This window comes from Onychostoma macrolepis, chromosome 01 (genome assembly GCF_012432095.1).
Source record: "Onychostoma macrolepis isolate SWU-2019 chromosome 01, ASM1243209v1, whole genome shotgun sequence".
NCBI lineage: Eukaryota > Metazoa > Chordata > Actinopteri > Cypriniformes > Cyprinidae > Onychostoma > Onychostoma macrolepis.
Window position 1 is genome coordinate 5,238,807 of NC_081155.1, and position 27,088 is coordinate 5,265,894.

General features: G+C 38.7%; 3 protein-coding genes across 11 annotated transcripts; all 3 read right to left on the minus strand.

The window, feature by feature from the left end:
• Positions 1 to 766: 766 nt before the first annotated feature.
• On the minus strand, positions 767 to 14,087 carry LOC131547052 (polymeric immunoglobulin receptor-like). 8 transcript variants are annotated; one of them, XR_009272831.1, is made up of 8 exons: positions 13,971 to 14,087; positions 13,544 to 13,876; positions 12,653 to 12,970; positions 12,113 to 12,301; positions 11,918 to 12,013; positions 11,691 to 11,749; positions 11,411 to 11,565; positions 767 to 1,858 (listed from the first exon to the last, which is right to left on the minus strand). XR_009272831.1 is itself a non-coding variant. In XM_058787308.1 (6 exons), the coding sequence occupies exons 1-5, from the start codon at positions 14,026 to 14,028 to the stop codon at positions 11,943 to 11,945; spliced, it is 969 nt and encodes a 322-aa protein (XP_058643291.1). In that variant the 5' UTR covers positions 14,029 to 14,087; the 3' UTR covers positions 771 to 1,858; positions 11,918 to 11,942. The 8 variants fall into 8 exon arrangements, 4 of the variants coding, with proteins under 4 accessions (XP_058643327.1, XP_058643291.1, XP_058643318.1 ...); XR_009272830.1 differs by having other exon boundaries at positions 768 to 1,858; positions 11,411 to 11,547; XR_009272829.1 differs by lacking the exon at positions 11,411 to 11,565 and having other exon boundaries at positions 769 to 1,858.
• A 1,754-nt stretch (positions 14,088 to 15,841) lies between these two features.
• On the minus strand, positions 15,842 to 19,971 carry LOC131547133 (CMRF35-like molecule 6). 2 transcript variants are annotated; one of them, XM_058787480.1, is made up of 6 exons: positions 19,803 to 19,971; positions 17,969 to 18,097; positions 17,382 to 17,543; positions 17,165 to 17,260; positions 16,941 to 16,996; positions 15,842 to 16,784 (listed from the first exon to the last, which is right to left on the minus strand). In XM_058787480.1, exons 1-6 carry the CDS (start codon positions 19,837 to 19,839, stop codon positions 16,584 to 16,586), a joined length of 681 nt encoding a protein of 226 aa, XP_058643463.1. In that variant the 5' UTR covers positions 19,840 to 19,971; the 3' UTR covers positions 15,842 to 16,583. The 2 variants fall into 2 exon arrangements, with proteins under 2 accessions (XP_058643463.1, XP_058643455.1); XM_058787472.1 differs by having other exon boundaries at positions 15,845 to 16,784; positions 17,969 to 18,193.
• Positions 19,972 to 20,287: 316 nt separating this feature from the next.
• On the minus strand, positions 20,288 to 24,742 carry LOC131547129 (uncharacterized). Its single transcript, XM_058787459.1, has 6 exons — positions 23,811 to 24,742; positions 23,330 to 23,641; positions 22,800 to 23,123; positions 21,770 to 21,874; positions 21,621 to 21,664; positions 20,288 to 21,450 (listed from the first exon to the last, which is right to left on the minus strand). The coding sequence occupies exons 1-6, from the start codon at positions 23,890 to 23,892 to the stop codon at positions 21,277 to 21,279; spliced, it is 1,041 nt and encodes a 346-aa protein (XP_058643442.1). The 5' UTR covers positions 23,893 to 24,742; the 3' UTR covers positions 20,288 to 21,276.
• Between the last annotated feature and the right edge of the window lie 2,346 nt (positions 24,743 to 27,088).

Sequence of the window (27,088 nt, forward strand, 5' to 3'; positions counted from 1 at the left end):
TTATCGGGTCTCGTATCAATTTTATACATGCATAGACATTTTAATGGCACAACTGCATAATGAAAAGGAAGATTAGCAGTTAATAGTCTCTGATTGGTCTGTTTAACCAAGCCCCAACAAATCAATAATACCATTTCTCAGAGCAAAACTCACAGTACATTTTCAGGACTAACAGACACATTTTCAGCAAACCCGTATATGAACAGATCTGGACGAGACATCTACTGTCTGTCATGTAATACTGTGCAAGAGAGATGCTCTGTCCTGAACATTTGCATGTTTAGCGAGTGTTACGGGTTTTGTGTGATGTCAGCAACATACTCAAATCTGCATGTTTGAAGGTTTTGAGTCATTCTGTGCTTTCCCTGATAGCACACGTACATCATGGAGACGTCTATTTGACGTCTGCTTTTTATGTGTTTGCTCATCTGCAATACGTCTATAGGACGTTTCCTTTTAGATGTCAAATATACGTTTATTAGATGTCTTTAAGATGTTTATGGTTTAGAATGTATGTAAAACTGACATCTGAAAGACCGTCTGTCAGATGTTTGTAGACAGCAGATGCTTTCCAGATCAAGAGATATTTAACAGATAGCTAGCAGACGTACTGGGCTATCTGGGTTCTGTTTGCACTCAGAATATGGAAATTCAGAGTTTCCAGTAGGAGCTTTTAACTGGAACGCCCTCCCAAGTCAAAGTTCCGAATCGGAATCTCTGAGGAATCGCAACAACCCCAACTTCAGAATCCAATATGGCTGCTCTGTGTATCAACAAAAGAGAAACAGTAGTAATATATTTTTTATTAGTGATTTGTGTGTGTCTCAATAAACAGTGGTGCACACAGTACTATCCAATCTCTATTTGTGGACATGATACTATGGCATTATCGTTGCAAAATACCATTTTTTAATGGTGTTTTCAATCGACTGGCATTGCTAACAATGGACACGTCCATCTTGGATTTCTGACTTCACTAGAAGAACATAGTCCACTTGGGTGTGAAGTTATTACCAGATCCGACTTCTGAGGTAAATGGAATGCAGCTAAAGCCTTCCGCTGGAGCTGTTCTCGCCATTTTTTTTGCTCTGCGGGCGACTCAAATTCTTCTTAACTCAAGTTTAAAAACGGTCTGGTGGATGAACTTGTGCCTCAGCTGGACTTTTGTTGTGGTAGATATGATAAGACTTTACAGCTTTATTTACGTCACCATCTTTTATATTACTTTAGCCACTGTCGTCATGGTTACAGATGATAAGGGTTTGAATTTGGTTACTCGTTCATTAGAGGCTATTGCATGTCCAGGACATTTTTAGACTCAAACCAGTAAGTAAATGTGGTTGACAATCTCAAAAACTCACAGTGTGAACATAGCAATATTATTCCATATTCCTATATTTTATTTAACCAGACAAAATAATAGTACCGCTTTATTTTAAGTGGACAGACAGATTTATAAACAACTTGACAAATATGTTTAGGAAACGTTTGCTTTCTCCACTTTTTGAATTCTTCACAATGTACTTGGTTTGGTTTATTGTTTTACAAGACTCGAAGGCTCATTGACATGGAATAAATAAAAGTCCATCAGATTCAGATCTGTAACCAAACAGTATAACTGTTAATCAACCTGGTGTCCATGAATCGTCACAGTCTTTTATGGACTAAGAGTTGCAGAGTCGCTTGTTTCCGGCCCGTCTGAAGTCCTGTCTGAATAGTTTGTATTTTGAAATATGATGGTGGAATAGGCGAGAGTATTATAGGAGTCACGTTCATCAAATACAGGAAGGGCTAAACTGTAGCCAGAAAGGTCATCTGTGCAAATGCTCTCTTCATAATGACAGACAGTATGAGTGGCCTGAAATAAGAGAAGAAAGACAGTCACCAGAGTAAAAACACACTGGAGATAAGCAACAGTATGGTCAATAGAGGTAAAGATGATAAGAACCCACAAATAAGTGATTAGAGAGAGGGACAGAGATTAAGATCGACCTCAAACGGACACGATGAAACTCACTTCTTTAGTGGGCAGATTTTCAGCCAAGACATGAACGTCACCTCTCAGCCACACTGCTGTTTTGTGGCACCAGATTGAGATCAAATGTATTAAAGGCCTTTAATTTGACAAGATGTCCAGTTATGAAAATGCCATAGTGTGGCAAATGAAGAATGATAAAATCAACCTGGTGTCATAAAAATTCGTACCTCTGCGCACTTTTTGTGCGACACCGTTTTACGTACCTTGCTGCACGTTTCGCCGCAGTTTGAAATAGAAATGTCCACTGAGTGGCGCTAAAACACAGGTTCAATATGTAAACCCTGGCACGTTTTTATTACGTAGATATTGGTACGTATTGCTGTTTTTTTATTACGTTGCTTTAGATACGTATTACAGCGGTTCAGAATTAAAATATCCGGGGACTGTTGCTAAAACTTAATGCTCTATCGTGTTGAAAATACGCCCTACACCAAATCCAGCCCTAAACCTACCCGATAATGTTAACAAATGCAAAACTGATATAAAAACATATTAGCTGATGCAACTGTGCCATTTGAACTTCCTTTTACGCAGATTTTAACTGATTTGTTGAACCGTAGTTTCACGGGATTCGAACCGGTGCTCCTCGTCTCGAAAAGTCCGTCTCCGTACTCCGTGAGCTACCAAACAAACTTATCATGCACGAAAACCCATAGATACGAAGCTGGATGTGTGCGATGCTAACGTTCAAAAGCATCAGTTTTCAAATCTCCCAGCATATTAATATTGTTTTGAAGTCATAGCATGATATTCTTCAAGTAATTTTGCGAAAATTACGCTTTATTAATCGCAACTCTGTAACTTTGTGTGAAAGTGTTCATTTATTATGGAAACTGCAGTGATGTACTTCCCACGTAGGAGGGGACGTTCTCGCAACCTTGCGCAACGTTCCCTAAAAGTTCCCTAAAGGTGACGAAAGTCCCGAACCTCTACAGAACATTAGGGATGTTCCTAAAACGTCCTCTTTTGGTTATGAAAGTGCTGGTGCTCAATGTTACTTACGTGACTTAAGGGGGACGTTCTATTTTGGTTATTTTTTGGTCACATAAGAACGTTACAAAGAGGACGTTAACAGAACGTTCCCATATGGTCCTCTATTAGTCAAATAATAACGTTGCAGATATGACTTTAGGAGGACGTTCTATTTTGGTTATTTTTTGGTCACATAAGAACGTTACAAAGAGGACATTTGGGACCTTAACAGAACGTTCCCATAAGGTCCTGTTTTAGTCATATTATAACGTTCCAGATATGACTTTAGGAGGACGTTCTATATTGGTTTTTCTATGGTCACATATAGCAACGTTACAAAGAGGACATTTGGGACGTTAACAGAACGTTCCCATATGGTCCTCTTTTAGTAATATAATAAACGTTCCCAATATGACAATGTGTTTTTTGAACAATTACACCTTCTTTGAGCCATCAATGTGGCAGTATTTGTTTTTAATTAATTATGAAGAATTCCAAGCACCACAAAACTGCTCGTCCCCACAGCCATGTACAACGGGAAAGTGCTTTATTCTGAGGTCAAAAACAGGTTTTTCTTCCTGTTAATAAAATAATGTATACATAACTATCAAATAAATTACAGTTTAAAAAGCCAAATAATACAAAAAATATAAATTATATTAAATTATATATTAAATTATAATATATTATATTAAAAAAGAAAATATTATAAAATTATTAAAAATATTATAAAAAAGAAAAAAATCATTAAGCTATCATTTATGTGTATTCATAAAGTCAAAAGGTAATCTAATAATGTGAAAAAAAAGAAATACATTTTTAATACATCTTGCCATACTATTCGAACCAAATGTATTTACTCAGTATTAGGATATGACAACTTGTTTTTTATTATAGCCCGTGATAATTAATACATTACAAAAACATTGTAAAAATTAGGCTAAAAGAAAGTCATCCCACTCCTTTTCCAGATAGCAGGGTGACATTGATTCAATGTTGAAATTCCATCAGAATCATCATTTTGGTTGAGGTTGAAAATTCAATGCTAAATAATATTGGATCAATGTTGATAATTCAATGCTTTTCAGTGTTGAAAAGACAAATATTGAATCAATGTTGATTTATTTTTGGTCAGCATTTCACTGGTGAAACTTTAGACTGTCAATCCCTCATTCAGCACTTAAATATGGTACATTTTCCTAGTGAGCACATGCTCAAACAACAAATTCTGCAAATTTTGTAAACTCATCACCACTAGCAGCACCGTTAAATAAATAAAACTGTCTGCGGATTAACAAAGAACTGTGAGCATTAGATAGAACTCAGATAAACCAGCTGGATATTATTATTATTATTATTAGCAGCAGTAGTAGTAATGTTTTTACATTAGTAATTAATGTGTTCATTACCTGTTTTTGGCTAGCTAGAGGAGCACATTCAGCCAGAGACTGATAATGACTAAATGCTCCAACGAATGTCCTTATAATTCTTGTGGTCATCCAGTTCATTAACTTAAATTAAACATTTTTATTTTAAAATTATAATTAAACATTTAAATTATAATTGTTTATAATTTATATATTCATTATAATTATTAGATTTAAATCATGTGGAATTTACATACATTTAATGAATCTAAGGAGAATAGAGATAATTCAGAGGGTTTTTTCATGCACCACAATCCAGTCCATTAGGTGGCAGTAATGCAGCTAAAGCTGGCTGCCAACCGCCAATCAAATCAAAGCGCGGGAGAACAGATTTCAAATGCGAAACGGACGGAGACCAGGCCTAAAGGATAACAGCAAACTGTTTTTAGAGGTAAGTAATAAAAGATTACAAAAAAAAACTTGACATAAAACATAACGCATATAAATAATTATATATATATATATATATATATATATATATATATATGTGACTGTGTGTGTTTGTGTGGATGGAATCACACTGAGAGCAGGTGGATGGTCACTCAAGATCTCTTTACTGGAGCCTGTCACAGACAAACACGACCAAAAGCTGGTTAAAGGACAGTGCATCAACGTTGCTCAAAGTCAGCAGCGAGAGATGTGAAACTCTGCTGAATATACATTGTTATAAAGTGAGCGTGAACATATAGTGGTCTCTCATGATATCTATCCACTCATTTAAGTCAATAGAATCAGAAACTTCTCCCCTGAAGCTAGGAGGTTCTCTCACATTTCTGGAAAAGGACAACTGGCTTTGTATCAGGTCCATCATTTGTGAAGTTGATTTATCTACAGTTACGTTTTTGGAGGAATCGTCAACTGAATGTGCGTCAACTTTATGTGTTGGACTTAGTCTGGTGACTATGCTATCAGCAATTTGCTGACCAACTTGGCTGATTATGTCAGTCATTGCAGTGATTACATTAGGTGGCTGTGAATTAGGGTATGGAGTAGACGAAAACACACCCTGCTGCCCTCTTGAAGCATCTGACTCATAACTTGTGGATAGGCCATCACAAACTAATGGATCTGAATCTGAAGTGTTACGGTCTATGACTACATGGGCATCACTCTGTACACCAGGCCCACTGAACGGTAATGTCTTTGGCACTTTCAATAAACCCCATCCTCTACCTTTACTACCACAGACTGGAGTGTGATAGTTATCAAAATCACTCATAATGAATATCAGTACTTGTAAAAAAAAAAAATACAATAAATCAAAAACCTCAAATGTGCTCAATAGCAAATTGTCCTTAGCAAATTATGCAAATTGCTTGAGTGCAGTCACTAAATGAAAAAAACTATTTTTCTTAAAAAAACAGTTCCCGAGAAAAATAGTGTCCACCTGACTCCAGCGGAAGCTTTAAGATGAACCCTCGGCCGCTTCAGGAAACATCTTGATTGAACAAACAACGGGTCACGGCACCAATGTGACTGTGTGTGTTTGTGTGGATGGAATCACACTGAGAGCAGGTGGATGGTCACTCAAGATCTCTTTACTGGAGCCTGTCACAGACAAACTGGGACAAACACGACCAAAAGCTGGTTAAAGGACAGTGCATCAACGCATCAACGTTGCTCAAAGTCAGCAGCGAGAGATGTGAAACTCTGCTGGTGGTAACGTAGCTCCGCCCTTAATATCACGCATGCCAATGCAAGTGACGCAACAGCCAATGTCGAGTTTTCCCAATTAATGCATGAATTTAACAACATTATTTAAACTCAGTTACATACACCCCCTTAAATTCTGCTAAATTGGGCTAGAACCAGAATATGTAACAAACTAAATATACAGAAAAGAAAAGAGAAAGAAAAAAAAAAAAAAACAGGTGTGAGTAAAAGAGCTTTACAATACAGCATATCAGATAATTTATCTCTTCCCCAGGAAGTGTGCAAGAATGGAATGGTACCAGGCTCCACACTTAACACAGACTATAGGAGGTGCAGTCTACACGCTCCTAGTGGTTACAAATGTATCTCTGCTCTTCAAATATCTTTTGATGCAAATAAACTTCTCAGACTCCTTCTCAGAGAAGAAAAACTCACTTCAAAGTCATTCTCTTAACAAAAGTTGACTCGTAGATATGAATCATCATTAAGACTCAGACATTTTAAACAAAAATATTCCTTATCAACTCCACTACAAAGTTGGTTCCTTGAAAAATAACTACTGCATCACTGTGTGAATCAATTTTCTGACTGTCAATTTCACAGATAAGTCTGTTAGGGGGCTTAACTGATCTCCCTAATCGAGTAGTGATGTGGCCTGTATGTGTACTTGTGGGCTGTTCGCAAATGACAGGGGCCAGTCTGTTATCAGGTTCTTGCAAACAACTGGGGTACTCATTTGGCTTGGATGTAGGTAAACACTTTATACTCTCAGCAGGTTCAGGAACATGCTCAGGTTCTGGACTGTACCGAACATTGCCAGAGTTCTCAGGAGTCATCTCATCAGAAATGTCTGAAACTCCACCACAAGTAGCATCCTGCATATCGTCACTGTCCTGTGTTCCATCCGTCTGCAATAACCATTCTGATATCTTTGAAACAGGATCAGGATCATCCATCAGAGCGGAATCGAGAGCACTGCCACGGGTAGCACCAGTGGAATCTGATCGAACTGAGTCTTTTTCACCATCATCCCAGGATAAGAAATTCACTGGAAGCAACAGATTTCTGTGCACCACTTTTTCTTTGCCAGTCTGAACATCCTTAATCTTGTACACATTAATCTCTGGTCTCACTGATTGAATCTCATACAAAACAGAGTCCCATTTGTCCAACTTTCCTCTTGCCTTTCTCTCCACGGTTAGCCAGCAAAACTCTATCTTCCACTGCTAAGGGTGAACCTCTGACCTTCCGATTGTAAAGAATGGCATGGCGGTTCTGCTCTTTGAGACTGTGTTTCGGGCAATTTCTGCCGCTGTGCTCAGATCTCTTCTCAGCGCAGTGACAAACTCATGGTGGCTGACCACCCTCTCATCTCGAAGGACATGCTGAAACATGATGTCGATTGGCAGCCTCGGGATACGCCCAAACATAAGATAAAAAGGAGCGAACCCGGTTGTTTCATGCACAGTACAATTGTAACTGAAGGTTAATGTTCTTAGAAGCTGTGGCCACCTTGCCTTGGATTTCACTGGGAGAGCTCTTATCATATTACCCAAAGTCCTATTGAAACGTTCTGCCAGACCGTTACCCATAGGGTGGTATGGTGTGGTGTGCGATTTTTGAACACCAGCCATCTCAAGCAAGTTCTTAATGATTTTGCTTTCAAAATTTGCACCCTGGTCTGAATGTATTCTCTTTGGAAATCCATAAATGCAGAAGAGGTCATTCCAAAGGCGATGGGCAACTTGCTTAGCTGACTGGTTGTGACAAGGGAAGGCATGAGCCATTTTAGAAAAATGATCTGTCACTACTAGGACATCAACGACCTTCCCTGAAGTCTGTTCAGCACTCCAAAAGTCTATGCGTACTAGTTCCATAGGCTCAGATGTGCGAATATGCTCAAGGGGCGCACAAGCATTTGGCTCTGGAGTTTTTCCGACAATACACCTCTGGCAGTTTTTCACATAGAGCTTGATGTCTTTACTCATTCCTGGCCAAAAGAACCTTTCAACTGCGAGGGAGAGAGTTCTTGCACTACCCTGATGTCCAGCTGAGTCATGAACACAACGGAGAACCTCAAGTTTTAGAGAATCTGGTACAACATATTGAAAGAGTTTCTTATTCATCAGTCGATCTTTCTTTACTCTGTACAGCACACGATTACGAATCTTTAGCTTTTTCCAGTGCTTCAAAAGGTTTGTCACAGAGCTAGGCTCCTTCGCTTTCTCACTCCTTGAAGGACGTTTATGTCTCAGAACATAGTTGATGACTCTACAGACTATGTTGTCCTGCTCTTGGAGATTTGCAAGTCTGGAAAACGGGATTGCAACAGATGGATCTTCATCAGGGAGCTGGAGTGACGTTGGACTTGACATGGGCAATGGACTAACTCCACCATCGCAGTGAGCACTCAGAAAAGCAGAAACTTCAGCAGCATCAATGGATCCAGAACATGAGTCATTCACGTCATCCTGCAACTCATTCTCAGTTTCGTCGTCACTGGTAGCCTGCACGTTCTGACAGTTGTTAGTGACACGGAAGGCATCTTGCACGGTTCCAGTAACAACACCATTCACCTCATCCAAGAGAGAAATGTATGGTTCGTTCAACAGACGATGGCTGACTCAAGATTTGACAAAGGGCTCTCTGCTCAAGGCATCTGCAACAACATTTCTCGTGCCTGGCACATACTTCAGGTCAAAGTCGTATGCAGCGAGCTTCGCCACCCATCGTTGCTCACACGCATCCAACCTGGGTTTGGTAAGAATATAGGTCAGGGGGTTATTATCAGACCATGCAGTGAAATGTCTCCCTTTTAGCCAGTGGCTAAACTTGTCACAAACGGCCCACTTTAAAGCCAGAAATTCGAGTCTATGTGCTGGGTAGTTAATCTGAGACTTAGAGAGTGTTTTGCTGGCAAAAGCAACTGGACGTGCAATTTTCTCTCCAGGGGGCACCTGAGATAACACAGCTCCTATGCCATCAAATGAAGCATCAACAGAGAGAATAAAGGGATGACTGAAATCTGGGTGAGCTAGAGTCACACTGTGCAGTAAGTCTTGCTTTAAAGTTTCAATAGCAGTACGACACTCACTAGTCCAATCCTCCGGTAAAAGCTTTACGACACTGAGTGGCTTCCTCATCTGACCACACTTCCTCTGAGCTCTTTTCTGTGACTGACCCGATAGGAGACTAAAAATAGGTTTTGCCTTAGCTGAACAGTCTATAATGAAATGCTGGTAATATAAAATCATACCCAGGAAAGATCTGATCTTCTTTTGAGAAGGGGTTATGCCATCTGCCTCTATGAGGTCAGCAGTCTGGATGTCACTGATCACCTTCACCTTTTCTGGGTCGGTTTGGACACCATTCCCAGTGACAACGTGTCCCAAGAACCTGACAGATCTCCTGAGGAACATACACTTCTTTGGCGCTAGCTTTAAGTTGTGCTTAGACAGGCGTGAGAAAACAAGCTCCAGCCGGTCAAGAGCTACTTGCTCACTTGGAGCAAAAACTATCAGATCGTCCAAGTAGCAGAGAAGGCTTGTGAAATTCTCATCACCAAAAATGGACATCATCCTCATAAAGGTTGCCGGACTGTTGGTCAAAGCCTGAGGTAGACGATTGTACTCGTGGAGGCCAAAGGGAGAGGAAAACTTCTTATGCTCTTCAAACAAGGGAACATTATAAAAGCCAGAAGTCGAGTCCATGGTCGAAAAGAAAACATTGCCTCCCAAAGCTGCGAGTGCATCCGCTTGATGTGGTAGTGGGTGAGCGTCCTTCACTGTCTTCGCATTCAGCCATCTAAAATCTGTACAAATACGAAGGTCACCATTCTTTTTCCACACTAAAACTAGCGGAGATGCATATTCACTCTGAGATTTCCTTATAATGCCTTTAACTTCCATCTCATTCAAGGCAGTGCGCAGCTTATCATAGTGGCTGGGGGCTACACGTCGATAAGGGAGTCGAAATGGCTTCTCGTCCACCAAGTGGATTTTGTGGACAAAGTCGGTGGCTTCTCCGCAATCCATTTTTCCATGTGAAAAGGTTGACTCATACTTTTCAATGAGGTTCAGGAGTCTATCCTTCCACTCCTCTGATACTTCACAATCATCCAGATCCAGATCCTGCAGTTCTAACTTATCCAGTACGTTTCTCCTTTCATCACTGGTCCGTACATGATTTATAGGACTGGCAGCACACTGAACGTTACTCTTCAGGGACTCAGGTGTAGACAACTCTTCCACAGCAATACAAGTAAAAACATCCACAATCCTCGTGTTTTTCTTAAGAATAATTACTTTGTCTGTAGGGTTCATTATTTTGAATGGCACCCATCTACTGCCCCACATAGGTGTGATGACTCTCCCTATGATCACATTCCTCGGACGGCATTTACAGAGGGTTGGCTCAACAATGACTGTGCACCCCACTGAAACAGCTGTTGACTCAGGAAGCTGAGCCCAAGCAAGATGTTCATGGCGCGGTTCTAGAATTATTTTCTCCTTTAACTTAGCTGTACCCACTTTATCAGGCATGTCTTCACCCTTCCATCGTTCCACATTTGAAAGTAGAGACAGGAATTGGTGACATTCAACATCTTCTGAATTAACCGGGCTGGACACGAGTCTCCAGTATCCGTCAGTCTCTTTCATTTTTTGAATCAGCCATTTGATAGCATTGCTGCCCAGGATCAAATCGTCGGTTTGCCCTGGAACCACTAAAACTGGAACAACCATCTTGCAGGCATAAACTGAGAGCTCAAGCTCATACATCACTTTTGGTGTAACACGCTGTCCGCCACAACCAATTATGACAACATCACTGGCAGGGAAATTTCGTAAATTAGGCTTGTGCTGTAACAAGAGACGTTCAGAAGCTTCGCTCATCGTGCATGCCATGGAGCCACTGTCAACCATAGCTTTCAGCTGAAGGTCGCCCCATACTGTCGCTGGTGTGTAAAACAGACTATCAATTCGCTGTACTCTGTGCGTGTTCTGAAAAATTAAAGTTTTCCCTGCAGGCTCAACAGAACTAGAAAGACTAAAAACTGAGGTTGGGTCATTCATACAACACTGGTTTGGAGGAATAAACTCACGATCCACACTGTCCTCCCTTAAGTGCAGATCTTCTAGTTTCCCAGCCCTTGAGAAGACAGAGATTTCACCCTCTCAGGACAGACAAAGCGGGAATGGTCAGGAGAGTGACACTGAAAGCACAGCTTTTTCTCAAGACAATGCGTGAGGCCAGAATGATCAGGGCTCGAACAGACAGTGCATGGCAGTTCATTGAGGCCTTTTACTCGAGGTAGACTCACTTTGGGCTTCACACGTGAACTAGGCTCTTTGCTGGCAGATTCTTTCAACAGGACTTTTTCCAACAAGCTCATGACTCGCTCTAATGCAGACGCTTCCAGAGACCTGGACTGCTGGATATCAGAAGGAGCTGGAAGTACTGCAGACGATAGTTCCACTTCAGTTCGGTTCACAGGAATTTTTAACACCAGAGTAAAAACAAATGGTTTAAGACTGGAAATAATGATTAGATCCACAAACAAGTGATTTAGTTAACTCAAACAGACACATGATGGCGCTCACTTCTCTAGTTTCTCCATTGGGCAGATTCGGGCCATGAACCACATCTTTGGGCTGCGTTCCTGTTTTGTGACACATGATTTTTTGGATTTGTGACCAAATGTATTAAAGACCTTTCTTTTGACACAACATGCAGCTTAGTGACACTGAAGTCCAGTTTGACTATGAAAATACCATGATTTACTATGGCAAATGAGAATAAAAATGGTTGCTGTGAGAAAGACAGTTACCTTCTTTCTTCTGCCTCCATCTTAATTAAATGAACAATGAGAATCCAAGCCCTGTGAGTATCCCTATGACCACCATCATGATGATTGGTGTGAAACCTTACAAAACAAACAAAAACATCTAGTAAATGTCCTGTTTTACATGAAACTTGAGAAACAAATGCTTCTAGACATTCAGTTTCTCAGAATTTATCGCACCTTGTTGTGGTTTTGGTGACCCTGCATTAGCAGATGATGAGGAAAACATTAACACTGAAGGTGATGACGATGGTAATAATGATGATGATGAAGATGTGTCGGTTTTGTCAGATGCAGTATCTGCTGTCACTGGTTTGCTGGTGTGGAATGAAGCTGTTGTTGGTTTAGATGACATCATCTCTGATGTAACTGACACAAATAATCATTGGGTTTAATGCATGACAGCCCATGCAGCTATTTCTAGATATGATGACAACAGAAACTATTTAAGATGCTTTTTATATACTGAGCATGCATTTCAGAATAAATATACAGAGTTTCATTTCTATGGTCAGTGGCAAAAGGTCATGTGACACTTGTACTTCCCCCTGACACAGCTGTTAGTGACGCTTCACTGATGTCGAGGGTGTGGAGGAAACTCAGCAGCTCTCGTGTGATCAGTGATGTGTGTTCAGCATCTTCACTACTTCTATACTAAGAACAAATGATTTAGTTTTTTATGTCTCTAAACATAATATTAAATGTCTGATGTCATCTTACCAGCAGAAATGTTCAGATCAATGACTGAAATCCACTTGTTCTTGCGCGCTTGTCCTCTCTGTACAGCTCCACACCAGTATATCCCAGAATCCTCTTCTGTCAGATCAGTGATGTTCACAGTGAAAACTCCTGCAGACACATTATCTCTCAGAGAGAATCGTCCATTACTGTTGTTCTCTGATGAAACTTTGATAGCTGATTTATCACAGAGAGACGTGTTGCTTCCTTTACAGATGAATTTGACATTGTCCTTCAATTCACTTTCATAATGGCAGGTAATATTCAGATGCTCTCCAGTCACACCAGACACTCGGGACACTAAATCAGAGCATTAAAAAAACAATTAAGTATGTACAATGCCAATATTGGTGGTTTAATCAGAAACTAGTCAGAATATAATGTCAGCTCTTTCTGCTTTACATTCATTGACACTGTTTTCACTGGCTGCTCCGCTCAGAAACACTGATAATGTCATGAATGTGAAATGAAAAAGACCTTGACCTTTAGAATCACTAAATGTCAACCGATACTGCAACTCTTTGAAAAGCTGCTAAATGTAAGTGATTTTAAAGAATATAAGGCTGATAGCTGAAATATATATTTTAAAAACAAATAAGTCTGAGAGTTTGAGTTGTGTAGTTATTCTTTCTGTTTTTGAATTAACTCTTTCTTCTCAAAGAAACTGAATGTTATGTGGCAGGAAGTGATGCGGGTCAGTATTTTTGTTGTGTGTGGTGTGAACACTCGCTCTTCACCATCTTCAGAGGATACTGTGGTTTCTGATATCTCGTTACATCTTTCAGCACATACAACACTGGCATACATGCAAACAGACCTCTGACATATTAGTTTGTTCATATATGAGCACACATACAGTATACTCTGACTTACCATGTTTAATTTCCAGGTAAATCTCTCTGTTATAATCATAATTTCCAACTCCCGTCTTAACTCCACACCAGTATTGGCCTCGATCCTCTGTTCTCAGATCAGTGATGGTGACGGTGAAGATCTGGGCTGATTTATTGTCATTCAGAGAGAATCTCTCGTCTTGAGCTGCTGATTCAGATTCAACAACTTTATCTTTAAACACTCTTGGACATTCTCCTCTGCAGAGATACTTCTTATATTCTTCATATCCAGACTCATATGGACACCGTATCTCAACTTTCCCTCTTTCATGTGCAGTGAAAGTCAAGATCTCACTCGTCTCACATGCCAAGACTATTAAAACATGAAGAGAGAGAAACAGCTCAGTGCAAACACGGACCTGATTGAGAACAGTCAGACTGTTAGAAACACACAGAATAACTCTCACCTGACATGAGGAGCAGCAGGTTAAAGATGAGGAGTTTATCGTCACAGATCTGGATCATTCTGCTTTATCTGTGGAGCTGGGGGTCTCTATTAATAAAGAGCTCTAGCTCTCTCTCTCTCTCTCTCTCTCTCTGTGTCTCTCTTTCTCGCTCGCTCCTCCTCTTTATGAAATAGGCCTACAGTGTCTGTAGCAGGAGCTCCCTCTATCTCCCTCTATAGTCGCTGACACTGATTATAGCCAAGAGACATAAGCAAATGCATTGTACAGTGTGTAACCTGCATATGAGACCACTTGGTGTCAGTATGGTCCAGTTATTACTTTGACATTGTATACTACCAAAGTGCATATTTATTCATTCATTCATATAATTGATCATGCAAATATGACTTCTGAATTAAAAGTTACCTTTATGATTATTGTTTAATTCAATTTGCATATTATCTCTTCATGTGGAGTTTATTGGAAAAAGTGAGACAATTCCATAGTGTACAGATGCATGTACCTTCACTTATATAAGCCTACAAACATGCTTGTCGTATAGGGTATGGGGGGCAAGTCTCTTTTAAAACCGTAATTTTCATTTATGGAATAATGAGATTAGAAGACCAAACTCTGTGCAAAATAAACTTGGATGAACAACAGTTCAATATTTCCTCGAATAGCAGTCATCGGGGTCCAAGCTCCAATGGCTGTACATGAGGTGATAATTGGCATATATCTTTCCAAATGCAATGGTGTACTTTCTCACAGCAGCATAATATGTTTTGAAGCTTCAAAACCTTTATGAAACATTTGTTTCGAACCAGTGAATTGGAGCATGTCTCAAAATGTGAAACGTGTTTTCTGTAAAGGAGTCAGTTACAACATAATTCTGTCGAAATGTTTTGAAATTTTAATGGTTCAGCCCCAAGGGGTCGATGATCTCTGTGAATCCATGAACCAGTGTTCATGGTTTTATCGGGTCTCGTATCAATTTTATACATGCATAGCCATTTTAATGGCACATCTGCATAATGAAAAGGAAGATTAGCAGTTAATAGTCTCTGATTGGTCTGTTTAACCAAGCCCCAGCAAATCAATAATACCATTTCTCAGAGCAAAACTCACAGTACATTTTCAGGACTAACAGACACATTTTCAGCAAACCCGTATATGAACAGATCCGGACGAGACATCTACTGTCTGTCATGTAATACTGTGCAAGAGAGATGCTCTGTCCTGAACATTTGCATGTTTAGCGAGTGTTACGGGTTTTGTGTGATGTCAGCAACATACACATATCTGCATGTTTGAAGGTTTTGAGTCACTCGGTGCTTTCCCTGATAGCACACGTACATCATGGAGACGTCTATTTGACGTCTGCTTTTTATGTGTTTGCTCATCTGCAATACGTCTATAGGACGTTTCCTTTTAGATGTCAAATATACGTTTATTAGATGTCTTTAAGATGTTTATGGTTTAGAATGTATGTAAAACTGACATCTGAAAGACCGTCTGTCAGATGTTTGTAGACAGCAGATGCTTTCCAGATCAAGAGATATTTAACAGATAGCTTGCAGACGTACTGGGCTATCTGGGTTCTGTTTGCACTCAGAATATGGAAATTCAGAGTTTCCAGTAGGAGCTTTTAACTGGAACGCCCTCCCAAGTCAAAGTTCTGAAGCGGAATCTCTGAGGAATCGCAACAACCCCAACTTCAGAATCCAATATGGCTGTTCTGTGTATCAACAAAAGAGAAACAGTAGTAATGTATTGTTTATTAGTGATTTGTGTGTGTCTCAATAAACAGTGGTGCACACAGTACTATCCAATCTCAATTTGTGGACATGATACTATGGCATTATCGTTGCAAAATACAATTTTTTAATGGTGTTTTCAATCGACTGGCATTGCTAACAATGGACACGTCCATCTTGGATTTCTGACTTCACTAGAAGAACATAGTCCACTTGGGTGTGAAGTCATTATCAGATCCGACTTCTGAGGTAAATGGAATGCAGCTAAAGCCTTCCGCTGGAGCTGTTCTCGCCATTTTTTTTGGTCTGCAGGCGACTCAAATTCTTTTTAACTCAAGTTTAAAAACGGTCTGGTGGATGAACTTGTGCCTCAGCTGGACTTTTGTTGTGGTAGATATGATAAGACTTTACAGCTTTATTTACGTCACCATCTTTTATATTACTTTAGCCACTGTCGTCATGGTTACAGATGATAAGGGTTTGAATTTGGTTACTCGTTCATTAGAGAGGCTATTGCATGTCCAGGACATTTTTAGACTCAAACCAGTAAGTAAATGTGGTTGACAATCTCAAAAACTCACAGTGTGAACATAGCAATATTATTCCATATTCCTATATTTTATTTAACCAGACAAAATAATAGTACCACTTTATTTTAAGTGGACAGACAGATTTATAAACAACTTGACAAATATGTTTAGGAAACGTTTGCTTTCTCCACTTTTTGAATTCTTCACAATGTACTTGGTTTGGTTTATTGTTTTACAAGACTCGAAGGCTCGTTGACATGGAATAAACAAAAGTCCATCAGATTCAGATCTGTAACCAAACAGTATAACTGTTAATCAACCTGGTGTCCATGAATCGTCACAGTCTTTTATGGACTAAGAGTTGCAGAGTCGCTTGTTTCTGGCCCGTCTGAAGTCCTGTCTGAATAGTTTGTATTTTGAAATGTGATGGTGGAATAGGTGAGAGTATTATAGGAGTCACGTTCATCAAATACAGGAAGGGCCAAACTGTAGCCAGAATGGTCATCTGTGCAAATGATCTCTTCATAATGACAGACAGTATGAGTGGCCTGAAATAAGAGAAGAAAGACAGTCACCAGAGTAAAAACACACTGGAGATAAGCAACAGTTTGGTCAATAGAGGTAAAGATGAATCCACAAATAAGTGATTAGAGAGAGTGACAGAGATTAAGATCGACCTCAAACGGACACATGACGAAACTCACTTCTTTAGTGGACAGATTTTCAGCCAAGACATGAACGTCACCTCTCAGCCGCACTGCTGTTTTGTGGCACCAGATTGAGATAAAATGTATTAAAGGCCTTTAATTTGACAAGATGTCCAGTTATGAAAATGCCATAGTGTGGCAAATGAAGAATGATAAAATAGTCTACCCTTCAACATTTAATATAATGTGTGTGTCTGAGAAAGTGAAAGATAGTGTGTTACCTTCTTTCTTTTGTGTGCATCTGAAGAAAATAAACACTAGGAATCCAAACACCATCAATATCCCCATAACTGACAGCATAATGATTGATGTGAAACCTTGAAAAACAGACAAAAACATCTAATAAATGACTCAAAATGTCCTGTTTTTAATGAAACTTGAGAAACAAATGTCCGTGCACATTTAATCAGACACTTTGAGCAACAGAATCAATTGTACCAGGTTGTGGTTTCGGCGACGCTGCATCCGCAGTCTTTGAGAAAAACATTATCACTGATGATGAAGATGTGATGGGTCTGTTGGATGCAGTATTTGTTGCTGCTGGTTTGCTGGTGTAATATGATGATGTTGTTGGTTTAGGTGGCATCCTCTCTGATGCGGCTGAGACACAATCATTAGGTTTAATTCATGATGTCACATTTACATAATTTATAAATGATAACATCCACATAATCTGTGTGACAGTCCATAGTTTATACAGTTATTGCAGATATTGTGGGAATAAAAAAATACTTCAGATTGTATATGCTTTTGTATATTTCAATAGAAATAAATATATGCAGTTTCATTTTCTAGTGGCACAAGGTCATGTTACCACTTTAGTGAACTTCCCCTGTGACTTAGCTGTTATTAACCCTTCACTGATGTCTGGGGTGTGGAGGAAATACAGCGGTCTCTGTGTGACCAGCAATGTTTGTTCAATACAGTCTTATAGCCCGATACAAACAAATTGTTATTTAGGTAACTGATTTTACAATGTGATTCTGCTTTTAAACAAAACAAAAAACCTGGTGATGCAGTCTTACGGGCAGAAATGTTCAGATCAATGACTGAAATCCACTTGTTCTTGTGCTGTTGTCTTCTCTGTACAGCTCCACACCAGTATATCCCAGAATCCTCTTCTGTCAGATCAGTGATGTTCACAGTGAAAACTCCTGCAGATGCATCATCTCTCAGAGAGAATCGTCCATTTCTGTTGTTCTCTGATGAAACTTTGATAGCTGATTTCTCACAGAGAGACGTGCTGCTTCCTTTACAGATTAATTTAACATTGTCCTTCAATTCACTTTCATAATGGCAGGTAATATTCAGATGCTCTCCAGTCACACCAGACACTCGGGCAGAGGTGTCAAGTAACGAAGTACAAATACTTCGTTACCTTACTTAAGTAGAAATTTTGGGTATCTATACTTTACTGGAGTAATTATTTTTCAGCTGACTTTTTACTTCTACTCCTTACATTTTCACGCCATTACTCCTTACATTTTAAAAATAGCCTCGTTACTCCTATTTCATTTCGGCTTGTCATCGTTCAAAAAAAAAAAAAAAAATGAAGTGCAATAATATTATTATCACTATTATTAATTAATGTTTTTATAGTTATAGTTTATGGCTCACACTACGTGCCATGGCCTGTGTGAGGACCAAACCAAATCTCCAGGTTCTCATATGAGAACCAGGCTGAAAAACTTATGTGCACCCCTGTATATAGACAACCATACAAGGGTAATTGTTACTAAGCCTGCCCTGGGTACAGCAATTTTTTTGTCCGTTGCCCTCACAGATTCCTGCAGCTAAGCTTGGGTGTACATTTACATTCCAATAAAGGTTAATGATGACATTCCTCTGAAGTTTGACTTTTTGCACCATTACAATACTTATAGGCAATTAGTCATCATATCTTCCGCTCCATGAAACACGTTAATGCTCAGTAGTACACATATATGGTTCTTTAATGTATTTGCATTGTACTAAAATGCGTTCATTTTTAATGGGCATATGCAGCTGAAACAGGTAGCCTAGTGCAACCCAAATTTTTCAACATTAACATGTTAATATAACATTATAGTCATTATGGCCTTTAGAAAAATGTTTTTTTGAGCAGGTGGAGTAGTGCACAATAGGCCCTGTGGCGCGGCCTAAGCTTTTGTCCTTAATGGCATTTTTTCCCATACATTACTTTTACTTTTATACTTTAAGTTTTGAAACCAGTACTTTTACACTTTTACTTGAGTAAAAAGCTTGAGTTGATACTTCAACTTCTACGGAAGTCTTTTTAAACCCTAGTATCTATATTTCTACCTGAGTAATGAATGTGAATACTTTTGACACCAGTGCACTCGGGACACTAAATCAGAGCATAAATGAGAGATTTAAGTATCTCAGAGTCTCATTACTGGACTGTCCTCTATCCTCAGTGTCTACTGTTTTATTACAGTATATACCATGTTTTATTAGTGTAATTCATATCAACTATTTTTACTGTGTTCAGCACTGGCTGCTCTGCTTACAAGCAGTGATCATGTAATAAATATCAGACACTGCTACATGTATACTTGTCTTTCACTAAAGACTACCTGTACTTCTGAATTGCTAAATGTCGACAGATACAGGGACTCTCTTACATGTAACTGTAAATGTAATTGGTTTTAACTCTTGACATTTCACTATACATGTGGCAGGAAGTGATGTGGGTCAGTATTTTTGTTGTGTGTGGTGTGAACACTCGCTCTTCACCATCTTCAGAGGATGCTGTGGTTTCTGATATCTTGCATCTTTATACTAGTATATATTAGTTGTATTTATGTGTTTTACACCATATACAGTATATGTATAAACATACAGTATACTCTGACTTACCATGTTTAATTTCCAGGTAAATCTCTGTTATAATCATAATTTCCAACTCCTGTCTTTACTCCACACCAGTATTGGCCTCGATCCTCTGTTCTCAGATCAGTGATGGTGACGGTGAAGATCTGAGCTGATTTGTTGTCATTCAGAGAGAATCTCTCATCTTGAGCTGCTGATTCAGATTCAACAACTTTATCTTTAAACACTCTTGGACATTCTCCTCTGCAGAGATACTTCTTATATTCTTCATATCCAGACTCATATGGACACCGTATCTCAACTTTCCCTCTTTCATGTGCAGTGAAAGTCAAGATCTCACTCGCCTCACATGCCAAGACTATAAAAACATGAAGAGAGAGAAACAGCTCAGTGCAAACACGGACCTGATTGAGAACAGACAGACTGTTAGAAACACACAGAATAACTCTCACCTGACATGAGGAGCAGCAGGTTAAAGATGAGGAGTTTATCGTCACAGATCTGGATCATTCTGCTTTATCTGTGGAGCTGGGGGTCTCTATTAATAAAGAGCTCTAGCTCTCTCTCTCTCTCTCTCTCTCTCTCTCATTTGCTCCTCCTCTCTATGAAATACACTGTATTTGTAGCAGGAGCTCCCTCTATTGACATCTTCATTTAATAAATTCAGTCTTGATCTTAGAACAGAAAATGTGCTGTTTAATACACATATATGACTGAATGAGTCTCTGATTAGAAGGACTACAATATATTTAATCATAGCCGAGAGACATCAGGCATTATTCATATTGCACAATGTGTAAACCTGCATTATGTGACCACTTGTTGATGTCAGTATCATCTAATAATGCCATTTTGGCCCAAAATGAGAGGACGGGCCTTTTTCAATAAAATGTTACTTACAACCAAAATTCACATTCATTCATTCATTCATTCATTCAGCTGTTCTGGTAAATATAACTTAAACCAAATATTGCCCTTTTGACCCTTGTTTAATTCATTTTGCACGCTGTCAGAAAAAGGGGAAATAAAAACCCAGGTATTTGTCCCTAAACAGTTCTTTGGTATCTGAGAGAAAATGAGGGTTTTTAAATCCAAGCTAAGATCTTCAGTAAATGACTTGAAGTTTCAAAATGAATAATCTTACTGTTATGCTTTTTAATGAATTTATTAAATGAAGACGTCAATAGATGGAGCTCATGCTGCAAATACTGTGTATGTTCTTACTTTCTAAATTTATTTGGATTAAAGCATCTCCTAAATGACTAAATGTATATGTAAAGGCAATTGAACTGACATTTGGACAGTTTGACCTTAAAGTGAATGACAAAACTACGTACTTATACTGTATAGATTTTTATGCCAACATGTCCGTAATTTATATGACAGTGGTGATCTATTGATTATTATATTGAAACAAAAAGGGACAAGAAGGGCCTGAAATGACAAACAACTGGCAAAAAACTTTATTTATACTAATAAACAGCAAGATACTGAATCACATTCATGTCATATTTTGTGGTTGTTCAGCCAGTGTGTAGAAATCACTGCCAGAGGGGTTTGTGGGTAAATGCGCCACGTCATAAACCGTGTTTAATCTGATAGGTTTCTGAGCAGACGGGTGTAATGTTGTGTTTCCAGAGTCTGGGATCGTTGCATAATAAACAGATGGAACTACCTGAAAGGGACAGATATATTATTTTAATTAAATAACATTTGGGGTTATCAGTTCTATCATGATTTATAATCTTTTCCAATTACTTCTGTAACTGAGCGCCAGTGTTGTTCTACACTCTTTGGGAAAACTGTGGTCATGCTAATAGATAAACACTGTAGATGCTCTTTTACCTCATCACCTTCTCCTGTGCTCCTCTGATCTGATGAGACTGAGCCTGTGGTTGGACAAATGATGAAAGCGTGAAAGTGAACATCCAAGAATACAGAAGTTAAATACATTTTAGCTTCCCGTTTTGTTTTCACAGCCTTTGTGTTTGTACCTTGTGTCTTTTTACATCTCCGCTTGAACAAAAACAAACTCAGTCCTCCGGCTAACAACAGAATCAAACACACACACACACACACTGTAATGATGATGTGGAGATCTGGAAAACACAAACACACACCACATTAAAAAATGACATTCAAGCAGTCTGATATACAGCGTTATCATGGCCAGCAGTGAATATTTGGGAATATTTGAGACTGCATACCTTGACTGACAAATCAGAATCACGTGTTTCACAGAGCCATGTAATAAGATGCATTATACAATACTTCCCGACCAGAAGGTTATTTTTTCTTTAGTCAGTTTTGAAGGATATTGTCAAAATAGCCCACCAAAAACACAGGTCAACCAGAACATCATCAATACAGTGACTGGAGAGAAACTAGTTAGGCAAAAAGCAATTTAAAGGTAATCTAAAAAGTAGTCAGAATACATTACAACAATGAGTAACCTAGATTACGTTACAATTTCCATCAGGTAATCTGTAATCGGTAATGGATTATCATTTGTAAATAATCTACCCAGCACTGATTTGTGACTGGAAGACTAAGAAATGCAGGAAAGGCCTGTCAATTTCCCATCTGTTTCAAGCCAAACATATTTAGATCACCTCTCAAATAAACAAAGATTATGTGAAAAGACTGCAAGTTTTGGGCACCAACATTATTTCAATCAAAATGATTAAAGTGAATTAATGTACTAAAAAAATAATATTAAATGATCAAATTCATATGCACCTTATTGCTGATGCAAGCAAGCAAGCAAATGCACTCTGAACATGAACGCAATGCACTAAACTGCACAGTAAGCACCTTTCAAAAGGTTTTCTGTGGTAAAGTGCTTAACATTAAATTTTGTGCATTTTTTTTTAAATCTGCTTGCCTGTATTAAGTATGTTTATATACTGAATTTGATCTTAGCAGTTTCCATTGTTGTCCATGGATGATATAGACATTAATTACATTGTTTATCTGACACTATGTATGCATTTTATGTTCAGTTTGTTGTTAATTGTTTCTCACCTGTAACATGAAGCTGAATCTCTGTGAAAAGCAGACTGTTGCTGATCTTTGTAGGATAGTTTATCAAATATGCTCCACAGAAATACACCCCATCATCATGTCTGTTCACATTCACAATAGTCACAGTAAAGACATGCTCCTGTTTGCTTTCATCCAGAGAAAATCTTGGATTGCTTTCATGTGTAACATAAGGCTGTAGTGATCCATTCTGGACTTTGTACAATTCTTTTAAATGATCTTTATATTTCTCTGGATATTTACAGCGGATGACAGCAGTTCCTCCTAAATAAGCAGTCTGTTCCTCTGATGTCCCACAACACGACTCTGAAACCACAAAAACTCGGTATATATATATATATATATATATATATATATATATATATATATATATAGTAATTTTAATTAAAAATGAAATATTAATAGTGTAAGATTGTGTTGGAGTAATATTAAATCCCAGGACTAAATATAAGAAGTTAAATGTAAAGGCCTGACAGAGAAAATCATGTGAATATGTGAATATTCATTCTTACCTTGTTCCACATCTAATTTCACCTGCAACGATTCACCATCAGCTTCACATCTGTACGTCCGGCTGTCGTTTACGGTCAGGTTTCTAATGAGCACACTAATCCAACCCAAAGTCTTATTATCAGTCATAGAGAATCTCTCTTCTGGGATCCATAAATCATTCTTTACTTCTGTCATGGTTGTACATTCACTGCCCAACATTTTGCAAAATCTTTTTGCACTTTCTTTATTTGTTTCAGGTTTATATTGAAAGTTGATGATGACACTTCCTCCTGTGATGCCAGTCACAGCGTCAGCAGCATCACTCATGTGACCTGTCAATCAAAATTCACTTCCTATTTTAATAAGTGCCTTATGATCAGATACTGACAGCAAACTTAAAAAATGCACAAATAAAGACAAAAGACCCACACACACACACACACACACACACACAACTGTCATCACATACAGGCTGATACTGCAATGAAAACCGCATCTGACCTTTAACCAGGCAGATCGTGAAGAACAGGAGGGTCTTCATCATCACTGTTGATAAAACTCTTGCTCCTGTGAATCTGTACATTCTTCGGTAGACAGGGACGATGTGAGTTCTTCTGTCGTGTCTGATTTTGAGTCTCTATGTTTTGCTCTTAAAGGCTTTTCATAAATCAAACAGCTCCACCTCTTCCCTTTCCTCCTTGCTAAACTCTTCTGACTCACAGTGATGAAATACAGTCCTGCTGTCACTGACTCACGGGGCCGTTAAACCAAAGAGAGTGACCACGACCATCTGTCTTTTATCTTCTTTCGGGGTCAGAAAACCTTAAAAAATATATCGAACAGCACCTACATCACCACATGTTGTTTGGGAGGGTTTCAAGAAAAGAAAATGCTCTCATCCAAAAACAATCCCCAGCATATTCAGTTATCAGACACAACTGGAACTTCAAATGACACTGGCTTCTATGGTCAGATGAAACTAAAACACTAGCAGCAAACACTCAAGATGGGTTTGGTGAACACAGGGATAAAAAGTACCCCACGTGTACAATGAAATATACTGCTGTATTTTTGATGTTGTGGGCCTATATTTCTGCTGGAGGTCCTGGACATCTTGTTTAGACACATGGCATCATGGATTCTATCAAATACCAACAGATGAAAAAATCAATAAGTGACTGACTCTGTTAGAAATCTTATAATGGGCCATGTTTGGATCTTCCAACCGTACAATAATCCAAACACAAACCTCAAAAACAACACAAAAATGGGTCACTGAGCACAAAACCAAGCTTCTGCTGGTCATTCCAGTCCTCTGACCTGAACCCTGTAGAAAATGAGTGAACTGAAGAGAAGAAGCACCAACATGGAGCTGTGAATCTAAAGGGTCTGGAGTGATTCTGGATGAAGGAATGGTCTCTGATCTCTTGTCAGGTGTCTCTAACCTCATCAGGCATCATAGGACAACATTTAGAGCTGTTAAACTGGCAAATGGAGGTTTCAAAAAGTATTGAATAAAAGGGTGCCGTTAATTGTGGCCAGTGTGTATTAGAGAAAACCATTGCCACATTATTACATTACATTACATATCATTGTTACTATATATAAAATGAATTCTGAAAAATGCATCACGGTTTCCACACAATATGAAGCAGCAAGAATAATCAGAAATGGTTCTTGAGCAGCAAATGATATTAGAATGATATCTGAAGGATCATGTGACATTTAAGACTGGAGTAATGATGCTGAAAATTCAGCTTTGATCACAGATGCATTTTAAATGACATTGTAAAATATATTAAAACAGAAAATAGTTATTTTTGATTGTTATATTTCACAATATTGCAGTTTTTACTGTATTTTTGTTCAAATAAATGACTTACTTAAAAAAATATTACAAAATCTTACTGACCCCAAACTTTTGTGTACATGTAATATATATTTTAGTTTGTGCAAGTAAATTTATTTAAACTGGTTGTTAAAAGTTCAAATGGATTGTGTTCTGTAATTACTGTTAGTAAATCTGTCAAAGAAAATAAATAAATAAAATATATATATATATATATATATATATATATATTAGGGGTGGCACGGTACACAGATGTCACGGTTCGGTACGTACCTCGGTTCGGGGGTCACGGTTCGATACGATTTCGGTACAACAGGGGAAAAAAGAAATCTACTATACTCAGTTTCTTTTCATTTATTTTGAACAGACAGTAGTGCAAGTTACAATTTTTTCCATCTACATGTGAAAATGCTAAATATTATTACATGTTATATATATAACATGTTTTGTTTTCATTGTGAGTGTACACAAATAAAAGCAGACCTTTATACAGTGATTATTAATAAGACAATAAGTGTTTAAAGTTGATTCTGCTGGTATAAGGAAACAGTTGAAGTGATCGCGCCGGAGCGCACACAGACACACAGACGCAGACACACACACATGTTCGTTTTTGTGAAAAGTGGGGACATCCCATAGGCGTAATGGTTTTTATACTGTACTTACTGTATGTGCTATTGCCCTACACCAACCCTACACCTAAACCTACCCCTTACAGGAGACTGTGCATTTCAACTTTCCCCAAAAAAACCTCACTCTGTGTGATTTATAAGCATTTTGAAAAGTGGGGACATGGGTCAATGTCCTGAGATGTCACCTTCACCTTGTAATACCTGTCATACCTTTGTCATTATACAAATCTATGTCCTGACTTTTCACACACACACACACACACACACACATACCAGCTCCAGTATTGCTAACTTGACAGCGCAGTTGGCACTTTATCAAAATAAAATACAGTGAACCAAACATCAGCGCGCGCCTCTGTGTCACCGCTGGAATGCGACTGAAGTACAAAGCCTATCATTTACATAATAAATAATAGTTTAGCATTCAGATATGTTACATCGCAAATATGGAGATATTATGGAATATTTAGATTTTTGCCGAATGAGAGAGGGAGGATACTCGAGCACAAAGCTCCTTTTCGCAAACAGTTGAGTGCGCAAGCCTTTAAAGTATACTCTGTCAGTCTATGTGAGAGACGCGTTCAGAATCAGCACATGGTCACTGTTTCGGGGGCTTTGTTTTCAAATAAGCATCTCACTGCATTCACTGTTCTTCTGCTGGTGGTTATCAAACAGCGCTGCATTGCTGCGGGCGCCCCCTCCTGGATTGGGGGTGAATTGCCTTGTATTCGTCGTAAGGCCTCATGCACCGAACCGAGACGCCCGTACCGTGACGGTTCGGTACGAATACATGTACCGTGCCACCCCTAATATATATATATTATATATATATATATATATATATGCTAAAGTTTCACCTTTAGGAGCACAGCAGCCTTTTACAAAAATTAACCATGGTTTTATTACAGTAACCACAGTTTACCTGTTACGGAAGGAACAGAGGAAGCGTTCGGATCCATCTGCAAAGCTTTATTCAGAGACGTGGTCGATAAACAGGTAAGTTTCCAACAATGGCAAACAGGTATATAGAGGGCAAGGCAAGAGAAGTATCCTAAGCAGGAGTGGTCAATCGTCGGCTAACAATATCCAGAGGGCTTAGACAAAAGAGGTAATCCGTAAACATAAGCAATGGTCCGGGCAAACAGTATACAAACGGCAAGACAAAGGGTAGATCTAAGATAAACAGGCAAGAATCAAAAACACAGGAAAACAGGCAAGACTATGCCTACGACTAGTTTAGGAAAACTTAAGAGAGGCTCCGTAGAGTAGCTTTCTCAGTGACAGATGCTAAACAATAC